The sequence below is a fragment of the Bombus pyrosoma genome, linkage group LG10 (genome assembly GCF_014825855.1).
Source record: "Bombus pyrosoma isolate SC7728 linkage group LG10, ASM1482585v1, whole genome shotgun sequence".
Classification (NCBI taxonomy): Eukaryota; Metazoa; Arthropoda; class Insecta; order Hymenoptera; family Apidae; genus Bombus; species Bombus pyrosoma.
Window position 1 is genome coordinate 7,189,165 of NC_057779.1, and position 21,262 is coordinate 7,210,426.

General features: G+C 29.5%; 4 protein-coding genes across 23 annotated transcripts; 2 read left to right on the top strand and 2 right to left on the bottom strand.

Annotated features, from left to right (window-relative positions):
* Positions 1–1,587: 1,587 nt before the first annotated feature.
* Positions 1,588–8,453, bottom strand: LOC122571575 (tudor domain-containing protein 7-like). The gene is made up of 17 exons (XM_043735505.1): positions 8,262–8,453; positions 6,761–6,910; positions 6,351–6,559; positions 6,169–6,272; positions 5,821–5,932; positions 5,418–5,750; positions 5,192–5,359; positions 4,715–5,071; positions 4,460–4,627; positions 4,125–4,382; positions 3,754–3,999; positions 3,329–3,679; positions 3,027–3,244; positions 2,733–2,946; positions 2,436–2,554; positions 2,115–2,266; positions 1,588–2,029 (listed from the first exon to the last, which is right to left on the bottom strand). Exons 2-17 carry the CDS (start codon positions 6,840–6,842, stop codon positions 1,806–1,808), a joined length of 3,315 nt encoding a protein of 1,104 aa, XP_043591440.1. The 5' UTR covers positions 6,843–6,910; positions 8,262–8,453; the 3' UTR covers positions 1,588–1,805.
* A 3,334-nt stretch (positions 8,454–11,787) lies between these two features.
* Positions 11,788–15,010, bottom strand: LOC122571567 (polyadenylate-binding protein 1). The gene is made up of 4 exons (XM_043735491.1): positions 14,471–15,010; positions 13,570–13,880; positions 12,548–13,493; positions 11,788–12,465 (listed from the first exon to the last, which is right to left on the bottom strand). The coding sequence occupies exons 1-4, from the start codon at positions 14,661–14,663 to the stop codon at positions 12,023–12,025; spliced, it is 1,893 nt and encodes a 630-aa protein (XP_043591426.1). The 5' UTR covers positions 14,664–15,010; the 3' UTR covers positions 11,788–12,022.
* Positions 15,011–16,141: 1,131 nt separating this feature from the next.
* LOC122571568 (cytochrome b-c1 complex subunit 7-like) lies at positions 16,142–17,132 on the top strand. Its single transcript, XM_043735492.1, has 4 exons — positions 16,142–16,328; positions 16,422–16,469; positions 16,672–16,838; positions 16,941–17,132. Exons 1-4 carry the CDS (start codon positions 16,292–16,294, stop codon positions 17,016–17,018), a joined length of 330 nt encoding a protein of 109 aa, XP_043591427.1. The 5' UTR covers positions 16,142–16,291; the 3' UTR covers positions 17,019–17,132.
* Positions 17,133–17,602: 470 nt separating this feature from the next.
* Positions 17,603–21,197, top strand: LOC122571550 (sodium-dependent phosphate transporter 2). 20 transcript variants are annotated; one of them, XM_043735442.1, is made up of 9 exons: positions 17,603–17,857; positions 17,970–18,026; positions 18,141–18,223; positions 18,286–18,479; positions 18,591–19,368; positions 19,449–19,655; positions 19,727–19,937; positions 20,025–20,662; positions 20,765–21,197. In XM_043735442.1, exons 5-9 carry the CDS (start codon positions 19,165–19,167, stop codon positions 20,993–20,995), a joined length of 1,491 nt encoding a protein of 496 aa, XP_043591377.1. In that variant the 5' UTR covers positions 17,603–17,857; positions 17,970–18,026; positions 18,141–18,223; positions 18,286–18,479; positions 18,591–19,164; the 3' UTR covers positions 20,996–21,197. The 20 variants fall into 20 exon arrangements, with proteins under 20 accessions (XP_043591377.1, XP_043591382.1, XP_043591384.1 ...); XM_043735447.1 differs by having other exon boundaries at positions 18,290–18,479; XM_043735449.1 differs by having other exon boundaries at positions 18,299–18,479.
* The last annotated feature ends 65 nt before the right edge of the window (positions 21,198–21,262 follow it).

Here is a 21,262-nt window from a genome sequence, read left to right on the forward strand (position 1 = left end):
TGATTGAATATTTTACGGTTGATAAAAAATATCATATAAATAATATATACAATATCTATATATTTATATATAGATTGTAAGCATTAGTTTTAGATTAGAGGTAAAAATATGCTAAGTGCAATAATGTGTTGTAAAAATCGAAATTTCGTCCAAAGCCAAGAGGCACGGACTAAAATAAATAATAATAATATATTTATATGAAATAAATACGATTCATATTACGTCACATAAGGATTACAAAAGTTGATTTTCGTAAATCATGGACGCGTGATAAGCGTAATGATCGATGATTATTGGCATAACGCGTGCGCTTTCTAACACACGCGATTCATTATACAAATACGCGTTATTCATACCAATCAATAAAAGCTAAACGTAACAACACACGTAAAAACAAATAAGACATTTTATCCATTTATACGTTCTGGAATTATTAAATATATCTATTCGTATTAAATATTCATCAAATAAAACACATTTTGATATATATTTATTACTAATATATCATACTATATTGATATTAACACAGGAGGTTTTTGAAATAAAAATCCTTACATTTATGGAAACGTTAGTATTTATTGGCACCTTTCATCGAGTTATTATTATCAAAAATAATATTTTACCGCAACGTAACATTAAGTTATAATATTGTATCTTACTACATTAACAAAAAAAAAATATTCTTCATAAAGCAATATTCGCAAATATATATTTGTATATATATATGCATAAATATATAATATCATGTTTTACTAATATATCGCATATATATCTAATCTAATTGAATACTGAAGTAAAGAAATAATTATCTAAGACAAAATAAATTTGTAGTATACACTGCAAAAAATAAATTTACCTTTCTTCTGTTAACCAAAAACAATTAAAACATATAGGACATATTATAATATTCTTAAATTATATATAGTTAGATTATGTTAACAATTTAAATTGACAAGTCAATAACAAAATTGAAAGCATGTTATAATAGAAAAAAAAATAAACAACAAAGTATTTATCACATATAAAACACAAACAATAGCTTGCAATCATTCGAGGATAGCATGTTACCCTAGGGTGTTTAATACCTTAACACAAATAATTAAAAAAAAGATGAAGAATAACCAATGTATTGGAAGTAAAAAAAATGGAATGCTTTTAATTTCTGTCAAAACATTTTTGTCACAGTTTTTGTCACAGTTTTTGTCATAGTTTTTGTCACAGTTTTGTTGTCTTTTATATGACACAGCCAAATTTGTTAATATAGAACAAAAATCAAATTTAAGAAGTTTGAAAAAATAAAGAATCTTAAAAACATAGACTATTATAACAAAAATATATAAAATACTCTATAAGAATGTGCATATATAATGTTTAAAAGTTAGTTCAATAAATTATTATTTTCTTGAAAAATAAAAAGCTATAACTTTTCAAAGACATAATTATAGATGTAGACATAGATAATGTATGTATATGTATAATGTACATATACACGTATTACGTATATACACGTTTAGTGTATGTGTATATACATTCATACAATTTCCATTATATTTTCATTACTTCTATCTGGGACAGTTAACGATGCTATGGGTTTTGCATATACTATTAAATAGAAATATTATTTTTATATACAAACAACTAAATTCTCGAGCGTAAAACAGTAAAACTGTACAAAGATATCACTTAACATTTGCGTAGGAAACAAATACATGTATTCCATGCCGAAGTTGTCAAAACTAATTTAACCATTAGTGTTCACTATGATACTCCTATTTTGTATCAACTGTATCCAAGTATATATCGCTTTAATCATTTAATGTAGCTCGACCTTCCTCAATTAAAAGTTGATCGATGTATATATCTTCAGCTGTATTAACATCTATCAATTTTAAACCCAATATAGTATCGGCCGGGGAAAATCCATCAGACTTAGATTCGTAAACTATTGATACAAAATTTTTATCCACGACTAATTCTTGAAACCTTAAACTATCTTCAACAGACCAGTCAACGTTAATCGGTCGTATACCTGTTTAAATTAATAACAAAATTTACAAAATAAAACTCTGCATCTTGAAAACAGATTAAAACTGGAAGAAAAAACAATTACGTACCAGCAAGTCTTGCTTTAATAGCTTGATACGGTAGTTCTAAGAATTCACTTTTCAAAGGTTGTAATTTATTTAATGGTAGTACTGATACATCTCCGAAATCGCAGAAGTAAACGCTAACCATATTTTCTTTAATGATACTTGAAATACATACCCTTAAAAATAATTGAGAATAAATAGAAATTATTAATTAATGTCAATAAACTCCATATATAAAAATAAAAAAATAAATAAATAAAATAAAATAAAAAGTAAATAAAAAAAACTCCATAATGTAAAGTTCAGACTTAAAATATGTATTTATAGATCACTTTTTATTTATACCTATACCAGTGACTGTCAATGTGTTGAGCTGCATAAAGTTTGCCTTCTTTTACTGATTCTGGGGTTGGAGTTGGACCTTTGTATACTTGACAAGCTTCTTGTAATTGAATCATCATTGACTAAAATTATAAAAATATATACATTTAATTTATATGAAATATATATTTTTTTATATAATATAATTATATAATTATAAAATAATACAGTGTAATTATACATAATAATATATAATTATACATATATATAATTGTAATACATATTTTATACGTAACAAAATGGATAAAAAATTACATTTACCTCTAATGAACGTTTATCGTCAAATGGTTGAACAGTAAAATTTCCGGGATGGGCAGCCATTGTTACATGAACATCAAAATATTCGCCAATGCCTGAAATTTTTGGTGGTTTTAAAGACTTTACAACGTCATCGTCTTCACTTCCTGCGAATTTAGAATTCATACGTTCGATGCGTTTCCTTGGTTTTATATTATTGTTACCATCCCCATGTGTTCTGCAAATATAATAAAAATAGCAATTGCTTATTATTTTCTTATTCGTAATAATATTTATCAATAATTTTATATACTATACTTCGTAATTTCCTCTTCAAGAGCCAAGGTGTTATTGACAGAAACAAGCATATTACTTGGTTGAATTCTTTTAAATAATTCCACAACTGGTGTCCCCTTTATAGATGATACAACTTTTACAATAAGTGGTTCACCTTTTGGTGCAAGTTCTGCAAGTTTCGCAACCATCTTTTCATTGAACATTGATTTACCAATGTTATGAAGATGTACCTTCAATGCCTATTATTATGAATGCATCGTTAAAATTTGTTCTAATATATTAGATTTTTAAATTTTTATTAAATATCCAAATTAAAATCTTACCTGAGGAGGATAATTTGCTAAAACTTGAGATAATGTTTCTAAAGAAAGAAGATTGCTTTTTGTTATAGTGACAGTCTTACCAAAATCAATTAAAAATGCTCTTAATTGATTGTAAAAGCTGTCACTTACGATTTTCCCCCTGTACCAATTATTATTTACTGACACAAAGTATGTTTTACTAGAATCAACTGTGGTTACAATGCAACTCTCTAGATCTTCTGTGTTTAGTCCAGTACATATTAATCGATTTAATAAATTAACCAAAAGTTTCATACTTTCAGACTGCACTTGTACATAAACATCACCATTTTGTTCTACATGAGAAATAAATACTTCTGATACTTGTCCCTCCTATAAATAATAAAAAAACATTATTTTTTGTCGAAAGTTCAAGAACATCTTCTGGAATACAAACAAATACTTACCACGTCTAATTTAGGAGCAACTAATACGTTTTGTGAGATTTGTTTAAACAATTCTAAATTCAAATTAATGTCATCTGGTCCATGCGTATCATAAAACACAACTGTCGCAGAGAGATCATTCTGATCTTTCTTGCGATTTCGTACTTCAACATATAAAGCACGGTCAAGCAAACATTTTTCAATTGCTATCACAGTGCTATCACAGTCATTGAAATCTTCCAAACCATAAAGACACAGCCTTAATGCCTATATATAATTTAATACAATTGTTTACAAATATTTTTGATAATATTATAAAGTTTGTATCTTCATAAAAATGGCATTATATTGTTGCATCAGAGCGATTCATCATTGATTGATCAATATCATACCTGAGCAGGAAGCACACAAAACTTTTTATCCAATATTTGTAATCTACTATAATGGTAAATATCCTCATCACCATGATCGATAAATGAAACTGTAACCATTCCAGTTGTGATATTAAAATCTACACAACGAACTCTGTGCCATGATTCATCTTCAAACACAACATAGTAATTTCCAATTTCAATAAGTGGTGCTTTTAGAGATTGTTGGATATTACTGTAATGTTTACTCATTTCGGTGGTCATAATGTCAAATTCATCCTACATAAAAATCATGTAAGTAAATATAAATAATAATTATAAAAAAAGATTATATATAAAAAAACTTTTCAACTTACACTATATGCATCTCCTACAATTCTAGCCCATATTTCAACAGTACTTATAACGTATGTAACAGACACAATCCAAAATTCTTCTTCTGGTAATTGCAATTGCCCAGGTGCAACAGGACCAATTGGATGCAGTTGTATTTTATCTGTCTTTAATGATATTGTATTTCGTATCTAAAAATATATATATTAAATAATAATTGTATTTCTTTCATATACATACATAAAACAGCCTATAGCTTACAAAACACGTTATTTTACCTTTTCACGTAAATCCGACGAGGTAAACCGACGTAGAATTACCGAATTATCTACACCCTTTTCTAAAACAATTTCTGAGCTCGTCTCAATAACTTTTTCCCAATTTCCAGGTAAAATTTCCTCGTACTGTTGTTTATAATACATGGGTATCTGATGCATAAAGATACCATTTGGATGAGCATCTATTATGGACAAAACTCGTTCTTTTATTATGCTTTTGTCTTTAGTTTCATTAAAACAGGAAGATGAACCATATTTTTCGGTTAGATCAAGCAAGGCAAATTTCGCCGCAAGTTTTTGTGCCTCGTCCTCAGTATGTGCTTGTTCCGGATAACTTGAATATCCGTGAGGACCAATCTAGAAATATATTTTTAATGTTTTATATCTGCTATAAATTACTATTTCTTATTGTCGTTAATTTATACTTCAATATATGAATAATTTCTATCAGAAAAATATCAAAACAGTTTCACAAACCTTAACTTGTGCAAACACAGCTGGTTCCTTAGTATTTTTAATTGTTGTAGGACAGATTTGATACACAGGTTCTGGAAGATTTAATACACTAGCTCTTCGTTTCAATTCTTCTCTCGGATCAGTAGGTTGTAATTTTGGCACAATTTTTCTAGCATTAGCTAATGCTGTCTACAAATATAACTTATTAATCATATATTGTATAATTTAGTAATTAATAAATACTTACAGGTAATTTTATTGATTGTTGAACTTTCATTTTACTATCTGCTAAAACTTGCCCAGGTGAGAAAGGTGACAACACTTCAGGTGATTGAGGCAGTGTTGAAATGTTGGTGCGTATATCCATCAATGAAGGAATATGAGGATTTACTTTAAGTCTCTCGTTTGGACTTGAAATTTTTTTAGGAAGCATTTCCACATTGATATTAGCATTCTTTGAATGTTGACTTATCACAGATGTTACTGTCCTTAGATTGTTCTTTATTTGTGTCTCATCTTTAGACTTGTTAATACTTTGGTTTGTTGATAAAACAGAATTCACTTGTCTATCTTTCAGTCTCTAAAAATTAAAATAAATTTCTCTCCTTCAGTACCAAAATATGTAATTTCATCAGGTATATATTACTTACTTTACTAGGAGAACTTGGTGGTATACCACAATTAGATTGTATATATCTGGGTTTCTCACTATTTTGATGAATAGTAATTTTGGTTGACATTGCAGAAAAATGCATATTTTGTCTAAAATAACAAATGTTCAAAATTGTACACACACACACACACACACACACACACATACACAAAATATATATATATTCCATATACAGTTTTGAATATCTCTTAAAATTTATATACTAATACAACGTTTCAAAAGTATAAAAAAAAATTATTTGTGAAAGATTATTTTCTAATTATTTTTTATATGTAATATTTAGGACATAAAGAAATGAAACATAGATGATGCATTCTACACTTACTTTCCACTCATTTGTGAATACAAATTATTATTAAAACTTCTTATATTGCCAAAATTTCTTGTCATCATAGGCTTACGAAATGGTGTTGGTCTTTTGGTATTCACCTAAAGCAATACAACATTAACGATAATGTAATATACAATAAAATTATATAGAACAGTATAGGTGAACAACAGACTTACCATTTTATTATATTTTTTAGTTGCTGTCTTTTGTCGAGCAATTAACTTTGTAATATGTGCAGATTCTCCAGTAGGTACAGCCTCCACAAAACAATCTTTTCCTTTTTCAGTAATTTTAACACTAGGGACAGTACGTAAAAAGGCAACCAAAGATTGATACCCTAACTTTCGAAATGGTATATTTTCATCAATGAGCAATCTATAATCTTCTGCAAAAAGTGTTAATATAAATATTTTTTACAGCTGCATTATAAACATACAATGTAAAATTGTTAATTTTTATTTACTTTAGTTAATATATGTATGGTTTATAGCAACATAAACATTCTAAATGAATATTATAAAAATTTAAGTAAATTATAATAAGATTAAATAGTAATAAAAAAAGATCCTTAAAAGAAAGAACTTACTATTTAGATCATCCATCTTGACTCCACCTTTTGAAGATATGAGACATGCACGTACATTTTTTATTACTTCTTCTCTTTCCATTATTGCTTTTTTGTATATTTAAAAATGTTAATAAATGTGTATATAAATTATATTTACAAAGTAAAATTCTGAAAACATTTAAACATCAGATAAATGACTTGATACATAATTTTTAACAAAGTACATTCTGAATAATAATGTTTAAATGATATAATTACTAATTAAATGCTTAGTACTTATAAAAAAAATTATATTAATTTACTAGAACAACATTAATGGGTTAATGTTTATTTATAATATAATGTAAATACTGTTTATTTATTAACCACTTTAAAATAAAATCATACAAAAAACATTTATAGATATTTGTAAAATATAAATCTTATTGTAATAATATAAATATTTTTTATAATATAAATACAAATAGTAATTGTGTAAAATGTTTTTCAAACAATTTTTATGTTCGATTATTTTATTATTCTTCAATATTTTACATATGCTTAACGAAAAATGTTATGCTTTGACAAAAAGTATTACAATCAAGTTATGAGAATTGCATCTTGGGAAATGTTAAGCGAGATAAAATACAATAAATATTATGTAGTTTCTTTTTAACAACTTACTTCTGTTATATATTTTAAAATTATATCGTACACTGATGCGAGAATGAAACAAAGGATTGGAAATATACAATAATTAGTATTTCTGACTTATAATTGAGATCTCGGATAATGCCGGCAAATGGCGATCAGATCGGTAGTGTAAAAATTGGTGAAACACGCAAAATTGTCAATACATATTGTTGTTAACAAAGGATAGATACTTACTAATTATTTGAAATACGATGTAATACATTTGACACATTATAAAAAAAACATTTTCGCTTCCAAATATTTACATTCTACCATAAAATTCTCATGACAAAATTAATTCACATACTTCATAAAATTTTACTGCGAAATTTTATACATATATTGATATATACAACATTTAGTTTTAATATCGTTTTTAATTAAAACCATGTACACTCCCTATACATATACATCGAAGTCACAGTACAAGAGCTAATGTAATAGTTTAAACTACGTAATTGTACCATAGTAATATTATCTAACTATACGCTTACTAACTGCAATAAATTTGACAAACGATATAAATATTATGTACACTTATTTTGCAAAACTAAATACGTCGTTACTTTGACGTCATATGAAAAGATAAACCAATCATAATTCCTGATGACATGTAACGAGTACACAAAATCGAATGTAAAAAAGCAGTGGCAACAGCTGCATATCAAATTATAGGCAATTCACATATTTTCGGTAGGTATTATCATTCTCATATTAATCAAAGTATAAATTAGTAATATATAACAATCTTTAATTTATTGAAATTTCAAAATTATCTGAACACTGGGAGAATACTTCAAGAAAAAAAATTAGGCCACCGTTATACATGCATAAAAATCAAAGGTACCTTATTTCTCTTCAAATGTCGCACATATATAATATATTATAAACTTCTCTTGTAACTCCACTAAACTTTATCACTTCTTATACAAATATATCATAATTTGACAATAGCTCGACTGATTCTATCTCGAACATTGCCTTCTCCTCACTATTCGTGAAAACCGATTTCCAAACTCTATTACATCTCCGCAGAGAACTATCCAGCATATTATTTGTTGAAGTTGAACGCGAAATGCTTCATTCATCCAATCAGACTCTTCCTCTGCCCCCTCCATTTCTAGGTAATGAACCAATCATCAGCCAGGTTTAAGTAGCGGTATATTTAAGAAGTCATAATTTTCTATTATATGCTTCTAATTGTTACTAAAATTTATATGTGCGTTGCAAACGATAAATTATTAATAATAATCATATAACATTAATAATAATGCATAATATTAAGTAATTATTTTAAGAACTTTCAATAACGTTCAAACGTAGTTTTAAGCAAATTTAATTGTTCTATAAATATACCATGCATTTGAAACTAATTATAATAATATTTAAGCTTAATAGGAATTCTTATACATTAGATCTACTCAATATAAAAAAATCGAAACTGCTCTAACTCAACTAACTAATCATACTTTTAAATGAAATCTAATCGCTATTACTCATTATCATAATAAAAAAAGTGAGTCTTCTTCATCTTGAAACAATTTTAAGTAATCTTTTAATAATAACTTAATTCTCATATACAGAGACGTAATACTATGAAAAGAATATTTTAAAGAATTAAACTTTCACGAGATATTATGTACACCATATATATTTCTTTGATACTTTTACGTATAAGCTGGTGAAATTTCATCCTACTTTTCTTTAGTATCGCAGTTAATCTTTTTAACTGATAATAATTATCAATTATCATTTTCTATCATTTAGATAGCATTAGATTCAACTAGAATCAAACATATTATGAACTCTTATGATCTAAGTTACAGTACCACGCCAAAATAATTTACTTATAATTCTCAATGAGAATTGATTGTAAATAGTCTATCAAATAAAAAAAAAATTTTCTGTCTGAAAATGTAAGAAAATGTGAAGTTCGAACACCTAGGATGGATGCCTGGCCTTCGTCACCTTGTGGATAGAGAAAGCGTCAACACTTAAGGGTGCCATAAATTAAGTCCTCACCCGCTTAGTGTGTGGGCCAACGGACCCACTTGCAACGTCTGCAAATGCGAAGCTTCGAACGCTCGCAGCGATTGCCTCGGTTTCTTTATCTCTGGTTCTAGGAAGAGATAGCGAAGTTACTTGAGAATGTAAACTATGCCCTCTTCTTTGCTAGCGTATTTCGAACCTTTTCGGACAGATACAGACCAGATATCAGCATGCGTTTATAATACGCTTATTATATATAAGGTTTACGAAATGACCATGCTTTACGGAGTACTTTACGGATTTCAATAAAAACAAGCTACTCTTGAAGTAAAACAGATGTTCTATATTTTTAGTAACGCTGATCTGAAATGGGGGAAAGGATACTTTCTCTGTTGTCTGTTCTTTGTAGTACGTCGTAAAAGTCAATAGATGCAAGGCTATTTATATTATTGAAGAATTTTGGTTCTATCTCTATGAATGCAAATAATTAACTTGAAGAACTTAGCTACGTAACTAAATTGAAGAAATTTGGATCTTTTTATGGATCAGCAATTAGCAACATTGTATTTCCTAAAACAACTTGAAGAAGCGTTCAGACAATCGATATTATTATTTAAGATTGCCAACATTACTCTAGACCATCGATTCTTAATCTGTGGTCCAAGAACCCGCGGGGGCCACGAAGTCCTCACACATATAGGTTATTGTTGTATGTGTTATTCGAATAAAAAATATTTAGTACATATATATATTTATTTATTTATAATGAATCTCTTCTCTCAAAAATTTAAAGATATTGAATAAAAAAACAAGTTATGTAATTTTTAAATGGGAAAAGTTATCGTGAAACTTAGTACAAAATACCTAGGTATATCTCCTTGACAATAGTATACAAATACGAAGGTACAGGACTTTTGAGACAAAAGGCACTAAACTCACCATCGTAATTAAAAAAAAATATTCAACGACCAGAAACACCCAAGGGCCAAACATATATTTAATTAAAAAGTATAGAAACACATACTGCGTGTAGGTCTCGTCAAAAGCCTGTACCAACAACATATTTGCTTATAATTTCTTGTAATTAGCAGATTAATTGCAAATAATCTTGCGACATGAAAAAAGTTTCTACAATGAACGTAATAAAATAATTAGAATAATTTATTATTTGAAATAATTGAATAATGCCGGCTTAAATTTGGATTTGATAATAAATGAAAAAATAGTTTGAAAGTATATTAAATTTTATTATACAGCGTGTCCCGCATAACGTGGTCAACCGATTAGAAATTGTATCTAGAATAGATTTTTTTGTCTGACACCTCGTTTTGAAAAAAATTGAGTTTAAAAAATACGATTGTTTTTTTATTTTTTCTTCAGATAATTTCTTCGTTTTACTCATAAAAGAAATATCTCAGGTGAAGAAAGTTCGTGAGACACACTGTATGTAATAAGCATTTCTTATGATCACTATACATACTACTATCAGTTATTACAGCATTATATTCTCATTATTAGACTGCAGATTTTTATACAAATTAATATTCTTACAAATCTAATTAAACAAGTGGAATCTAAGTAGAAATTTATTTCATTCACTGAATATTGTAATAAATACTATTACTTTGGATATTTTTGTACATTATGTGCATTTTATTAAATATTACACTTTTTATAAATGCGGAAAAATCTACAGTCTACTAATTATTTTTATTTATATTTCAATAATTCGTACGAATTTTACAGATATAAATATAAGTTCCTGTCTCTTTTATGTTCTTACTTATTACACTTAATTAACAAGATCACTGATCGCACTTTGTGTAATTTTTATAAAGATAATTGAAGTTTAAAAATATATAATTTAGGAAATACTTACTGCTATTTGATTAATATCAACACATAATCCCAGATATCGATAAGTTATCATTAATTGTTAATGTTAAAACATGTGTGCCAAAATAACGTGGATAATAAAATAATTTCACTCAAAACAAATGTTCATATTTATATATTTTATTTATTCATAACTTATACAATTTCTGACAAAGAATGATTTATAAAATAAGTTATCCCGATAGTTTTAAATTTATTTGCATACAAAGTATAGGTTAATAAAAACGCACATTTCTTAAATTGTGTTATTAAACTATTTGATACTTTATACCAGTTTATTACAAAAAGAAAAGGGAACAAATATCAACATATAGTTCTAATCAATGTAATCAATAAAGGCCAAATTACAGTTCAAACTCTTCAAATAATTTATTTTCTATACTTTCATTACATGTGTTATATGAAAGTAAGAATACAAATATCTTAATAATAATAAAAAAAAACATTTAAATCAAAATAAGGATCAGGGAAAGAATGAACTCATTTGATACTTTTAAAGGAAAATTTATTATCATAAAACTTGATGAAAAACCCTTTCATGACCAATTATTAGTTTTGAATAACAATTTGTTCCTGTCATTCTTGCATGTAATAATCCTTAAGCCACCATAAAGCTTCAGAAAAAATTTGATTAAACCAAGGATAATCGCAGAATGAGTAAGAAAAACTGAACATTGTTACGAACGATTAAAGAAGAATAAAATAATACCTTAATTAAGATGTTTACTCTTTTTTAGAAGCCACAGCCTGTTTGGCCTGATGAGCTTGCAATACAGCTACGGCCTCTTCAACCTTGGCTTTCAGCGATTCATTATGCTCCAACATGTGCAGGAGCTCTGAGTTGTCGATCTCCAACAACATCCCAGTGATCTTCCCAGTAAGTTGCGGATACATACATTGAATCAATGGGAAGAGACGCTCTCCCAACATTTGTTTCTGCTCTTGCGGTGGAGCAGCTGCCAACATTGAGGCAGTTAGTGGTTCTTGACCTTGAATATGAACAGCTTGCTGAACAGGAGTAGGAGTAGGAATTGCCATTGCTTGTGGAGGATTACGCATGTTTGAAGTGTATTTGTAATTTGACGGACGGCTTTGAGCTGAAACTCCCACTGCTGGACCAGCCATGGAACGATTTTGCATATTTGCACCACCAACCGTTTGTTGACCTAAAAGAACAAATAAAATAAGTTGAAATTTTTACAATTGAAATTTCGAAAATAAATTTTATAAAAATTTAACCTTCATTACCTGTGATAGGTCGAGCAGACAAAGTACTTCGCATAGCACCAGGTTGTGCAGTAGGAGCACGCGGTGCAGCCCTAAATGGACCTTGCATCGTAGCGAAACCTGAACTTCCAGTTTGTGCATTGGGTCGTACTTGATTAGGTTGCGCTGGCCAACGAGGAGTTGTACGAATTTGGGCCATCTGTGCAGGTCCATAGAATCTTTGCGGCTGTGGAATAGTGGGAACGAAATAATTTCCGGCACCACCAGGCTGAAAAATTTGACCCATTTGCTGCATCCGCATGTTTGCTAAACGTTGCATGTATTGCGAAGCAAGATGTGCTTTACGATCTTCTTTACGCTGAGCCAGAGCAACATATAATGGTTTAGTAACTATTATGCGACCGTTCATCTCCGTTACAGCTTTCGTAGCTTCTTCAGGAGCAGAAAAACAGACAAATCCAAAGCCTTTGCTGCGTCCTTCTTCCATCATAACTTTAGCAGAGGTAATTGTTCCAAATGGTGCAAATTCTTTGCGCAACCGCTCGTCATCTATACTATCGTCCAAATTCTTTACGTATAGATTTACACCTTGATAACGATTTAAACGTTCTAGTTTTAATTGTTCAAACTTCCTCTTAAGTTCTTGCTGACGCTCTGCCTTTTTTTGCGCCCGTCCGACGTACATACACTTTCCTTCAGCGACCTCTTTTCCATTTAATTCAAGTACAGCTTGTTCAGCTGCGTCAGGATCCTCAAAAGCAACAAAACCGAAACCTCGAGATTTTCCGTCATCTTTAATCATTACTTTATGACTGGTGATGGTCCCATATTTTTCAAACATTTCTTTAAGTTTGTCGTCTGTCATATCTTCCCCAAAATTCTTTACATAAACGTTGGTGAAAAGCTTAGCTTTCTCTCCTAATTCCTTTTCGCGTTCTTTGCGGGGTATAAATTTACCAACATATACCTGCACATTAAAAAGATACTATGAAGATTATTGTAAAAAGGATTAAATAAGTAACAAATAATAAGAAAAATATTACCTTTTTTCCATTAAGCAACATGCCATTAACTCTATCAATGGATTTATTTGCTGCTTCCTCAGTTTCAAAATGCACAAAACCATAACCTTTAGAAACGCCAGATTCATCTTGAGCTACTTTGCAACTAAGTATATTACCAAAAGCAGAGAACGTATCATACATTGCTTTATTGTCTATGTTTTTATCTAAATTTTTAATAAAGACATTTCCAACACCAGATTTTCGAAGAGAAGGATCACGTTGAGACCACATGATACGAATTGGCCGCCCCTTTATCATGTCAAAGTTCATGGTATCAAGAGCACGCTCCGCTAAAATGAGCAAAAACTTATTTATTTGCTATTATTATTAAAAATCTACATTAAATTCTGTAACAATGACCAAATTGTTTTTTTTTTTTTTTAATTATATAATTGTGAACTAAAAATTTAAAAAAATGTCCGATCATTTCGTAAAAAATTCCAAACGATCTACATATTATATATACAAACAATCCATAAAGTATTCCAATAATACAAACATATTAATAAATTAAGGTACAAAATGAATCATTACGTTATCATTTTAATTTTTATTCAAATTACGATCGTAGATATATACATAATAAATGTCACATATTGAAACCTATTATTGTTAGGACTAGCAGATTTGTATCAAAATATCCGATATCCCAAAACCTTTCCCCAAAACGGAAAAAAAGTATTAGAAAAAATAAGGCATGACTCAATCCAATCAACTGCTACTACTTTGTTCGAAGTAGGTTTCAATATGGTGGCATCGTATGATTCGAAACACGTGTCAAGCACGGACAAATGATGTAATAAAGGATGATGTATCTTGAAAAAATGTAGGATATCCGAGTAAAAAAAATATTGACATAAATAAATATGATCATACTCACCATCAGCAGGCTGCTGGAAGTTAACATAAGCGTAACCGAGCGAACGTCGGGTAATCATATCACGACAGACGCGTATCGAGAGTACGGGCCCAGCCGATGAAAACTTCTCGAAAAGCATCGCCTCGGTGATATCACTATGCAAGTCACCCACGTAAAGTGAGGCCATAGGGTAATTTGGAGCTCCCGGATTCATTATAATATTATTCCCTCGTCGTGCAGCTGCTTAAGTTGAAAAATTTCTCTGATTTTTGGTATGTCTCGTTCCTTCAATATGGCTTGCGCTCTTCCGACCACGTTGTTCTTCGTAACGCAATTGATTACTATTTTTTTCCACACTTTACTTACGTTTCGCGGTTTTCAGCTACGGTTTTTCGATTTTTTTGTGTATATTTTTGTAATTTTTATATTTTTTTTGGGTTTTTTTTTTATAGAAGAGTTATTTCACGAATGGAGGTGGGTTGTGTGACCTATTTTGTAGAAAAAGGAGACACAACCACACGTGAACACAACTCTACTCTTTATGAGGAAGAGGCGCTGGAAGTAGTTCCGTTCACGGTTATATAGTAACCATCCAACGCACTTGCACGCTGGTAAAAGTAGTCCCTCTCGCGAATTGCACTGCCATCTACATTTAAATCTAGGTTGTTTTCAAATGTTCCTAGTACGATCAAAGACAAGTCTGGGATAGTCTAGGCACAGCAGTCATATAAATCGTTTATGTTTGTATGACCGTGAGCCTGGACCCGAGCAGTTAGATCATATAGTTTACTATATAATTCATATGATTTATATAAGTAGTTTATAGTATTATGGATGAAAGCATCCACCAAGTGAAGCCAAAAAATTAATATGGCGTCAGTTTCAGAAAGCGTTTCGCTCGATATGTTTACAATACCTATGTATATGTATATGTCACACATGCGTGAAGCGATTCTGAAACCGTCGCCATGTTAACTTTTTCGGCTTCACTTGATAGATGCTTTCCCCTAGTAAAAATCACGTGTACATAACTATGTCACTGGTCACATGAACAAGACTGGACACTCCTATACCAAAAGTACGGTTGTTGTATACCACCGTGACGATTATCATATAAACAGGACTGAACACTTCTATACCGAAAATATTAATAATCCCCATTAACTCTTTTGAATCCATAAAAATCAAGATGGAGGCTAAGAAAAGGTCTTGTTCTGCGCATGCGTGACACGTACATACATATACAGAGATACTATGAATGTCTCAAGCAGAGATAGACATTCTACTGGTCTCACAGAATTATATTTTTCTTAGTTCTTCATGTTGATTTTGTTCGACTCAAAAGACGGACGGTTTTCCCTAGCAAGTGTCTGGACTTGTTTATACGATTGTACCCATATCTGTCTTATACCACATAAATAAAATATATTTTCTTACTTTTATAAATGAAATCAATTATTATCATAATACACATAAAATTTCTTATATAAAAATATCAATTTTTAACGTTTTTTAAAACGTCCAAATGTACCAAATTTTACATTTTATTTTAAATACATATATATCTCTGAATGATGATAAATAAATTGATATTTTATACAGCTCGCAACTGTACGTTTATTTATATTATAATTTTTCTAAAATATGATAATTTATACAATTGCACAAGCATAAGATAACTTGTATACTACATTAAAAGTACTTAAGATAATTCATTGAGATGATATACTGATGCTGAGTAACTATAAACTATACACTTTAGTAGAGAGAGTAAGCACGAACGTTAGCAGTTGCAAACTGCAAGTGTGAGCAATTTAGCATTAAGTACGTAAAAGGTCTAATATGGCTAGTCTGGTTAGATACATAATACAAAAATATCGTGAGTAAATTTATAATTTATAAAATTTTGTACATCAGAAAAGTGTTATACTCTTATGTAATTATATATCTATATGTATGTCGTGTTTTATAGCAAACTTACAAAAGTGGGCATATAATGCTAGTGGATTTAATAAGTATGGTATGAAATATTCATATATTATATTTTTATGTATGTATTACTTGTATTATATATATTCGTGTAATAATTATTATATGAATATATCTTTCAGATGAGATATTTTATTACTTTATAATATGAAATGTGTAATGCTACTTTAAATAATTTAATAGAATTTACATAAAAGTGTACATTCTAAATGTTTAATTTTATATAAATTTAGGTTTATATAAAGATGACCTTTTGTGGGAGGATGAAGATGTATTAGAAGCATTACGGCGACTACCACCTCATTTAGTAGAAGAACGTAATTTCCGAATTATCAGAGCCACACAGTTAGATGTTCAACATAAGATTTTACCAAAAGAACAATGGACTAAATGGGAAGAGGTAACTTAATATTAATGGTTCAAAGAATCTATTTTCATGTTAAATATTTTTGTGATTATTTTGTATTTGGAACAATTAATTATTTTATTTGTTACGAAATAGGATGTAGAATACCTTACACCCTATGTAGAGGAAGTAAGAAGAGAACAGGCAGAAAGAGCAAAATGGAATGCAGAGTAAATTATAATAATGTAGTAATAAATATGTTTATCTTACACTTAAATTGTAATTTCAAGATATTGGTTTGTGTATATAACATACAGATATTAAATAAACTATCTATAGGCACTTAAATTCTGTTGTTTCAAATATAGTTATTATCATGTGAGAAATGTTACATAATTGATAGTGTTTTTTTATATGTTATATATGTTTCATTGTTAAATATTAAAGTAAATAAATTATTCTATATATGTGATTCATCTAAAAAATTTTTCTTTAATTATTTTCCATTTATATCTTTATATCGTACAAATGTAAAATTAGTTACTAAATTAAGAATTAGTCAACTAAAACAAGTGTAAAATTAGTAATTTAAAATATTAGGATAATGGAAGTCATTGAAATATTAGCAGTTAAAAGAAATTAATATATCAAGATTAACGTTTAAGATTAATGAAGATTTAGGTGGATGATAATTTTGTTTAATGATATATTTAAGAGGAAGTGATTATTGCTAGTTACGTCCGCATTAATTGGAACTCATTTAACGCCCTTTATGCAATGACTTATTCATCATTCCCCCACGAATCTGCCACATAGTTAGTGCGTAATACATACATTGTTAATGAGCGCGATGACATTAAAGAGAAGCCTTCACGGGCTTGTAAATGTGAGGATAGAATCAATTTTTTTATCGATTTATATATAAAAGACGACAGAATTGCGATGCAGTAAATAATTTTCGCATTATACTTATAAGAGTTTCGCGGGCAAATGGCGGATCAATATTTCACCCCCACGCGGATCTGAGCGGCATCCCCAATTACCAAAGATTTATACAAAGTAATTTAAGTTTTGTGAGTAAAAAAATCTATTTCCGTTTTTTCTTTTTTTTTCTTAGCAAATTTTCAAGTAATTTTTTCTGTTTTCATTACATACGATGCATATCTTTTACACAATTCTTAAAAGGAAAGCGTTAAAGTGAAAACCACACGGAACATCATATAAGGCATGATACAAAGAATGGTAATTGGAAATCACAACTTAGAAAATTGTTATATACATATTTAATATAATGCACGATCGAAAATTTCGCTTATTCCAATTATTTACTCTCTTTTTCTTTTATGAACTTCATAGTGTTCGTAACTAGTGTTCGTAAAAGTAGTGCGTAGTCTTCGCATTTCCGTTGCATTTCGTACACATACCCTTTTTGTAACGAGGTAATAAGTTTTTACATTTTCCATTGTACACGCATGGAGAGAAACAATAATATCTGTTTAAGTCAGTTCTATTAGGAATTCTAATCGAGCTATCAAGTGCTGTTATATGAAAAGTAAAAGAATAACGCCACCCCTTCAAAGTCGAGCGTGAGAAAATTCACAAAACGTTTTACTACATAATTAAATTCGCTTTGTGGATGTGAAGTACCTCGTTGTTTAAAATTCATTTTAGGACAATTATAATGTGTGAACAAAGGTAATAAAATAAATTAGTTGCATTGCTTTTAAGAACTTTTATATGTTAATGTAGGAAATTTAAGACGTATATGAATATTATATCAAATATGTATATTTCGGTTAATTGCAGATGCTGGATGAACAGCGATCAGTGTGTTTTCAAGGAAGGAAAACGCTGATAATGAATCCCCATAAAATTGATCACAATATTTTATACTTAATACAAAGTAAAAAATTTAAGGAGTTTACACAATAACTCTTTTGATGCTGTTAAAAGCATTCTAATTATACATTGTTGTATGAAGAAAAAACAATGCTATATATATCAGGTGCTGCGCCAAAATACTACCTCTGCTATGTGTACAAAGTTATAAAATTGATTGTTTTAAAAGCAAAATAAAGTTAATAAATATATATATATATATACACTCATATATATATGTATGTATATACATCTACACATGTATAGGAATTTAAATATAAATGGAGAAATATATTCTGAACTATAAGTATTTATGTGTAAATGCATAACAGATAAAACTGGAAGCTCTTCCTTGATCCATGTTCTCTTATTCAACAATGTATTATCTACAAATAATATGACAGGAGAACATTCTAACACAATGATCTACTGACAAATGTATAGAAGTAAAAATATCTATATATTAATAGCTCAAAGGAAATAGTCATTAAAGTAATTAAAAATGAGCATACCATACGATGAAAATTTGATATGGATAGTAGTGGTTGGATTCATAGTGGCCTTTATTTTGGCATTTGGAATCGGAGCTAATGATGTTGCAAATAGTTTTGGAACAAGTGTTGGTGCAGGAGTACTTACAATATTCCAAGCTTGCATTTTGGCAACAATCTTTGAAATTGCTGGAGCTGTACTCATTGGCTATAAAGTATTTTCAAAATTTATATATTTTACAAACTCTATCTTACTCTATTTTGTTTAAAATATATTAATTGATGCTTACTTTAGGTTTCTGATACTATGAGGAAAGGTATACTAAATGTGACATTATACGAAGGCCATGAAAAAGAATTAATGGTAGGAGCATTATCTAGTTTAGCTGGATCTGGTATCTGGTTAATACTAGCAACAGCATTGCGATTACCTATTTCTGGAACGCATTCCATTGTTGGTGCTACAGTTGGTTTCTCACTTGTGTGTAAAGGTACTGCAGGGGTTAGTAAAATTATTATATTAATTTAAAAATAAATAAACAACATTCCAAGATGTAACGAGCATATTTATAGGTCAAGTGGGTAGCTCTTGCAAACATAGCAGCATCTTGGTTTGCAAGCCCTGTACTTAGCGGAATTGTATCAGGTGCTATATTTTGGGTTCTAAGAAAATCAGTACTTCAATCTAGTAAGCCTTTAGAACAAGGTCTTTATATTCTCCCATTAGCATATGGACTTACTATTGCTATTAATGTTATATCAGTTGCACATGATGGACCTAAACGTAAATAAATATTTTATTTGTGTTGCAATGATTGATCTTAGTTTATTTCAGCAAAAATTGATGTCATTTCATTAATGTCTGTTTTAGTTTTGATGTTAGATCAAGTGCCATGGTGGGGTAGTGTACTTGCTGCATTAGGTTGTGGTTTATTTTCAGCTGCAATTGTTTATTTATTTGTTGTACCATGGCAAAGGAAAAGGATATTACTTTCATTAAGTAGCAACAAAAAAACAACAACTAAGTTTGGTACCTGTGATAAAAAAGAAACAACAGCATTATCTGTTATTTCTGAAGTTCCAAGTAGTAGTAATAGTAATGGTAATGCAAAAGAAGCAGCGCCAAAATTACGTGGCAATAGCAGTGCCAGCCCTCTCTTAATGGTAGCAGGATCAGACATTGAAGGAACTCAAACTGAAATTGAAAAAAAAAACGAAGAACCACCAGAAGTATCTCAACTCTTTGCTTTTTTGCAAGTATTAACTGCAGCATTTGGCAGTTTTGCTCATGGTGGTAATGATGTTAGTAATGCAATTGGTCCACTTATTGCACTCTGGGCTGTGTATGCAGAGGGATCAGCTAAGCAAGAAGCAGAAACCCCACTGCTTATATTACTTTATGGTGGTTTAGGAATATCGACTGGTCTTTGGGTATGGGGACGTAGAGTAATACAAACTTTAGGACAAGATTTAGCACGGATTACACCAACTACTGGATTTACTATAGAGGTATACACATTTTAGAAATGAAAAATTATAATACCTAAGAAAAAGATAACGTTTATTGTAACATTTATTACATAAATACATATTATTAAATATAAATTATAGGTAGGAGCAGCAGTAACAGTTTTGTTGGCAAGTAAGGCTGGTTTACCTGTGTCAACAACTCATTGTAAAGTGGGATCTGTTGTCTGTGTGGGATGGGCTTCGCGAGGTGGTGAGGGAGTTTCGTGGAAGTTATTTCGTAATATTGCATTTGCATGGTTAATTACGGTGCCAGTGGCTGGCTGCTTGTCTGCAGGATGTATGGCTATCTTTAAGGAAATAATTAGTTTGTGACTTTAATGCCAAGGCAACTAATCCATTTTAGTGAAAACCATCCAATGCTACTGTTGTCAATAATTTATGCAAAAATAAAGATCAAATATAAATTGACTTAGTTATTTTTTATCTATAAATATATTATGTATTCAATTATATAATTTTATAGTTAAAATGATAAGTAATACAACGATTAAAGTACTGTTAAATCAATATAAAATAACGTTGTTATGGAAACCAATCTAAACAATCTTTTTAACAGCTACAAGTTCAATAGATATTCAA

Bases quoted from the DNA above. Each gene is read 5' to 3' on its own strand.
- LOC122571568 (XM_043735492.1), top strand. From the start codon at position 16,292: ATGGCTAGTCTGGTTAGATACATAATACAAAAATATC. The intron at 16,329-16,421 runs GTGAGTAAATTT...CGTGTTTTATAG, and splicing joins ATACATAATACAAAAATATC to CAAACTTACAAAAGTGGGCA. The intron at 16,470-16,671 runs GTATGAAATATT...ATATAAATTTAG, and splicing joins TAGTGGATTTAATAAGTATG to GTTTATATAAAGATGACCTT.
- LOC122571575 (XM_043735505.1), bottom strand. From the start codon at position 6,842: ATGGAAAGAGAAGAAGTAATAAAAAATGTACGTGCATGTCTCATATCT. The intron at 2,555-2,732 runs GTAAATGTAATT...TTATAATTTTAG, and splicing joins ACGATAAACGTTCATTAGAG to TCAATGATGATTCAATTACA. The intron at 2,267-2,435 runs GTATAAATAAAA...ATTATTTTTAAG, and splicing joins ATTGACAGTCACTGGTATAG to GGTATGTATTTCAAGTATCA.
- LOC122571567 (XM_043735491.1), bottom strand. From the start codon at position 14,663: ATGAATCCGGGAGCTCCAAATTACCCTATGGCCTCACTTTACGTGGGT. The intron at 13,494-13,569 runs GTAATATTTTTC...TTTAATGTGCAG, and splicing joins TGTTGCTTAATGGAAAAAAG to GTATATGTTGGTAAATTTAT. The intron at 12,466-12,547 runs GTAATGAAGGTT...TTGTTCTTTTAG, and splicing joins GTCTGCTCGACCTATCACAG to GTCAACAAACGGTTGGTGGT.
- LOC122571550 (XM_043735439.1), top strand. From the start codon at position 19,165: ATGAGCATACCATACGATGAAAATTTGATATGGATAGTAGTGGTTGGA. The intron at 19,656-19,726 runs GTTAGTAAAATT...GCATATTTATAG, and splicing joins TGTGTAAAGGTACTGCAGGG to GTCAAGTGGGTAGCTCTTGC. The intron at 20,663-20,764 runs GTATACACATTT...TATAAATTATAG, and splicing joins CTACTGGATTTACTATAGAG to GTAGGAGCAGCAGTAACAGT.